At 43.0% G+C, this 4,770-nt stretch overlaps 1 protein-coding gene across 4 annotated transcripts in view; it reads left to right on the plus strand.

Moving 5' to 3' along the window:
• LOC119338615 (protein ROOT INITIATION DEFECTIVE 3-like) overlaps nucleotides 1–1,772 on the plus strand; it is a 5,544-nt gene extending 3,772 nt beyond the window's left edge. For 2 of the 4 annotated variants that reach the window (XM_037610910.1, XM_037610912.1), the window contains 3 exons: nucleotides 708–901; nucleotides 1,004–1,196; nucleotides 1,499–1,772. In XM_037610910.1, coding sequence (XP_037466807.1) covers nucleotides 708–901; nucleotides 1,004–1,147 — 338 coding nt within the window. In that variant the 3' untranslated portion in view covers nucleotides 1,148–1,196; nucleotides 1,499–1,772. The remainder of the gene's footprint in view (nucleotides 1–707; nucleotides 902–1,003; nucleotides 1,197–1,498) is intronic. The other 2 variants (XM_037610911.1, XM_037610913.1) reach the window with 1 other exon arrangement.
• The last annotated feature ends 2,998 nt before the right edge of the window (nucleotides 1,773–4,770 follow it).

Consider the following 4,770-nt stretch of genomic DNA (forward strand, 5'->3'; position numbering starts at 1 on the left):
CGCCTTAAAGCAAAGCGTCGCCTTAAAAACATAGATGCTGGAACATGTTATTCTACGCAAGATGGAACCATTGAATTTTTGTTGTGCACAATAGCCTCAGTAACAAGGGATATGCTATAACAGCACAGCAAGCTGGTGCAACTGATTGTTGTGTAGCATGGGTATGGTGGAGAACTGTTTTTTCTGCAATTAATTTTCTTGCCATGTCTGATGAGTAAGAACTCAAACGGAGGGAAGCAGTGAGCGATTAATAGCAGTAGGGAGTAACAGGTGGCTAACTGCATACATTATTTTGCAATTACCAGAGTGACTTTCATCATTCATTTACTTGAATTGATTGTTTTACTTGACAACGCAACTGGTATAAATGTACACAATTAATCTCTCGAGATTGAACAAAATAAATGCCCCTTGACAACTTAACTGATGCAATGCAACTGTTTAGGTGCTTTTGTACTTTGTTTTTCTTTATAATCATAAGTTATTCAAATGTGGAGCACTGAAGCCAATCACCCTTTTGTTCGAGGTTCATCACTCGTGATAAAGTATCATATATTTTGTGGTACGCTCATGTTTGTTCTGTGAACCTGTTGAATTGATTGTCATACTGTAATGTTTTATCATGCAATTTGGCTATGCATTTAATTTCTGAATCATGCCTAGGGAAAATAGTCTTATGAGATTTTGATAAAAGTCCCGTCTCACAGGTCCAGTAACTAATGTTCTCATAGTAACACCCAAAAGATTAAACCTGCCACCTTTACAACCATTGCGGAAAGTGTGTGCAGCAAGTGGCGAAGTTGTACCACGAGCTGTAATTCTGCCCAACCCTGAAAATGATGTTCATATTGCTGGAAATCTCAGCTCTAACCTTCTAGAGCAGCTCTTGGATGCACAACAGGTCAGCTGATTTCGTATTCCTTTACATTCGGTGTAACACATTTATTAACCTTCCATTTTCATGTTTCTTTCTGTTGTATCTTATTTTTATATTTTGATCCAGCAGCACGGCAGCTCTAGGTTATTTGATTCTGGGGTGAGCACTCTCAATGGCGTACCAAACCAACAGGGGGCAGAATGGAGAAGTAAATACCTAGAGTTGCAGGATCTTTTTGTGCATGAGGTTCTTGGTGATATGCCATCTTAATGGACATATGATACCACAAGACTGGATATTATGGGCTACTGTCAGTTAGGTGAGAACTGCATAATATTTTCTTCTGTTGTTTAGTTAGAATGGAGAATGACGAAAGGCAACTCTGATCAGTGCTGACCTTGAGCTCAAAAGAGGTCAGATGGTCATATTTCCTCGTACAGTGATGATTTTTCTTGCCCTATTTCTACACTTGTGGATTTATGTAGCTTAAGAAAATTTTCGATATTGAAACTCATTTATTAAGTTCTTGCCGGAATCATATTGCTGGACCATATTTATATATGTTCTCTTCTCTTGCTATTTGTTGTCCATGGCAATTTATGTTTCTGGATCGTTGTGCAGGAGGTTTGTGGTGAAGAACTGTTCAACACATGATTTGGTGTTCAACTAGCAAACCTGGGAAATCCATGGATGCCAAAGATGACTTCCTTATAACAAGGAAACTCCTTACCTTTCATTGCGTCCACATGTCAATTGACATGTGGCAGAGCCATATCAGAAATAGTAGGAAAAACTATAAACGGAGCAAAGATGGGACATCTTAAACTGTAATTCGACTGTGTAAACAGAAATGAAGAAATTTTCGCTTATTGTGGGGTACTGCTTTAGTAGGCTATTATTTGTATGATCGTCAATTATGTAGCAGGTCCATCTCCTACCCGGTTGTGAAGCTCAAAAAGTAGCCTGCGTAATTACAACTTGAATATGCTAATAGTCTTATAAAAGAAAGAATATGCAATCACGTAGCATTATAGGTGGTGTGTTTGACTTGGTCGAGAATCGACAGTTTCGTCCGGCGAGTCCTAAAAAGAATTCCTCAGGCAAGACGTCGCGCAGCAGGTGAGTACTTATTTTCGGTCGTTGGGTTCGATAATCGGGGCTGGTAAGAAACGTCCCTGCCGAATCTGACTTCACTTGTTATTCTCAGAGAGTATATTCCTTTCCTGATCACCGAACTGTATGTTAGCACCAACTGAAAGCTGTTAAAGCATGGCTGTCGATGGGATGATCAAAATATGAAGAAAAGGTCTTGAAGAAACGGTCTTGCGTAAAGTTTTAAGGTTTGCATTATTTGTATGTAAACCTGATGCCAGTAACAGCATCTTGGTGGAAACGCCGGCAGTCTAAACTAAATAAGGCCGGCCTGCTACTTCTATTGGTATACCTTATTACTTATAGTCTGTTGAAATAGGAAACCCGTTGGTGCTCTTGGGAGCGCGTGCTTCTGCCACCGGAATAAATATTTTAAATTGTGAAAAAATTGTAAATAAAAATTGGACGCATACATCTCGACATTATATGTGCGTACGTCAAGTTTCAGAGAAACTGACATTTTCTATGGCTTGTGTAAAAAAGAAAAAAATGTCTGTGAAAAGCACTTTTTAACACCATTTTTTGTCTTTTTAGATGTGACACATAACTTGTCGGTATTTCACGAAACGACTTTGTGAGCATGTATAATATCGAGATGTGCACGTCAAATTTTTGTTTGATATTTGTTGTCATTGCAAAATATGTTTAAAACATATTTTAAAAACTAGGAGCGTGCGCTCCCATGTGCTAAAATGCCACTCGTTGAAATATGCTAAGCGTAATGAATAAGGTTGCCGTCCGTGAGCTGGCTTGCAAGTCACAGCCACATTGACCCTTTTTTTTTTGCAAGATAATGTTATCGAATAAATTCAGCTACTAGTATTACTTTTCTTCAGCTCATCAACAATCATATTTGCCTTTCTCAGCAAGATAATGCCCGTTCGTCCTTCAAGGATAAAATGGTCAACTGCATTTCCGGTTTTAGAAATGCTTTCATGTGAAAAAAAATATACCAATCATCTCTGAAGTGGTAGAAAAATACCTTTTGCCGGGATGTAACACCATTTTCCTTGTTAAAAAGAATGCTATTGTGAACCAACCTATGATTACAGAGACTGTGGTATCTCCAGCCCATCAGGTAAACCCGGACAAACGTCGGGCTGGGCCGGGTTTGTAAAAGCCCGACCTTCATTTCTCAAGCCCGAGCCCGGCTCAAAGCCCAAAATACTCCCTATTTTTAAGCCCGAGCCCGGCCCGAAATCAAGCCCGAAACCTGAAAGCTCGGTCTGAATGTTGTTTTTAGTACGTGCATGTGCAAGCTCGACCCGAAGCCCGAAAGCCCGGCCCAAAATACGAAAAAATTGAAGCCCGAGCCCGACCCGAACTATCTTTCGGGCTGCAAAACAAAGTCCGAGCCCAGTTCGAATGTCAAGCCCGGCCCGGCCCGGCTCGAGTTTTTCTGGCCGGGCTCGGGACGGGTCGTCGGGCCGGGCTGCCCATGCCCAGGTTTACCACCAGGGTTTAAGTCCTGGTGCTCGCATTTATTCCTGAATTTATTTCAGGATTTTCGGCGATGCACATTTAGTGGGAGGAGATGTTTCCGTCGATGACGAGATGCATACGGCGACTTTGTAAATTTCAAGATGATACGCCGGCTCAGTTTTTCGGAGGTGCTCACAGACGTAGGGGGTAAGTGTGTACGTTTATAGGGGTGAGCGTATGCGTCTGTATATGAACGTTTGCGTCGGTACTGTTATAAAAGATGCTACTGTATCTCGCAGCCGGCTGTTGACCGACACGTACGCTGTGCAAATTTGAGCGATCATGTGTACAACGTCAGGATGCAGGCGCACGCGCGTCTGTCCGCGCACATAGAAATGTAGTGGTATCACTAATCTGTAGACGCTTTAATGATTTCAGCGTAGACGGACGTACCCACGTCGGTGCGAAGACAAGTATGAAAGCTGGCCGCGACGGGTTCAGGTCGGTCGCCTATGTTTCAGTCAGGTGAGGAGACGACAACAACAACAACAACTTGATTCCCCTGCCCTTTAGGAAATAGTACATACAGTATAAATAAATACGAATATTTGTACGGTCAAATGACAAGAAGACTTGTGCGATTTTTTAATTTATAAAATGACAAGAAGACTCTTGACAAGAAAGACAAAAGAGAATCTCTCATCAGTTGGTTGACAATTTGCAGAAAAAAGAAAGGTTTGCGAAACAAGGAAATCAAATAAGTCTATAGACATATCGGACAATCGATCTGACAGCTGCGGCTGCTATTTTGGCCGTGTTTCTTACCGGCTCCGACGATCCAGCTTGTAGGAAGAAGAGTGATCCAGCATTGCCGTCTTGTACTCTTGTTGGAAGTAGAGTGATCAAGTTGCAAAACTAGACGCGTCGATTACAAGAGCGACTCGTTTCCACCCACGTCCTCCGACTGATCTGCGGGTTCCCTCCCCCTTCGCCAGCCGCTCCAGCTGCGGGAGGGTGGCTGGGTGGGGGAACCCCGGATCTTCGTTTTGGAGTGTTCTTCGGGAGTGGAGTTGTGTGTGTGGCGCCGTCGTCATGCAGGAGGTGGCGGCGATGTTTGCCTTTTGTTCTCCGAGCTATTGCCTCCTCCCGACGATGGCTTCTACGGCGGTGTCGGTTGGTTCGGAGAGGTAGATTTCTGCCGTTTCCCATGGAGCGGCGAGGCTAGGTTTACATATTTTGGTCAACATGGCGGCGACGGTCAAGATGTTGGTTCTTGTGTCGGGGCTCTTTCTCCGCCTCGTTGGTGCTGGTTCCGACGT

This window comes from Triticum dicoccoides, chromosome 7B (assembly GCF_002162155.2).
Source record: "Triticum dicoccoides isolate Atlit2015 ecotype Zavitan chromosome 7B, WEW_v2.0, whole genome shotgun sequence".
In the NCBI taxonomy this organism is placed as follows: Eukaryota; Viridiplantae; Streptophyta; class Magnoliopsida; order Poales; family Poaceae; genus Triticum; species Triticum dicoccoides.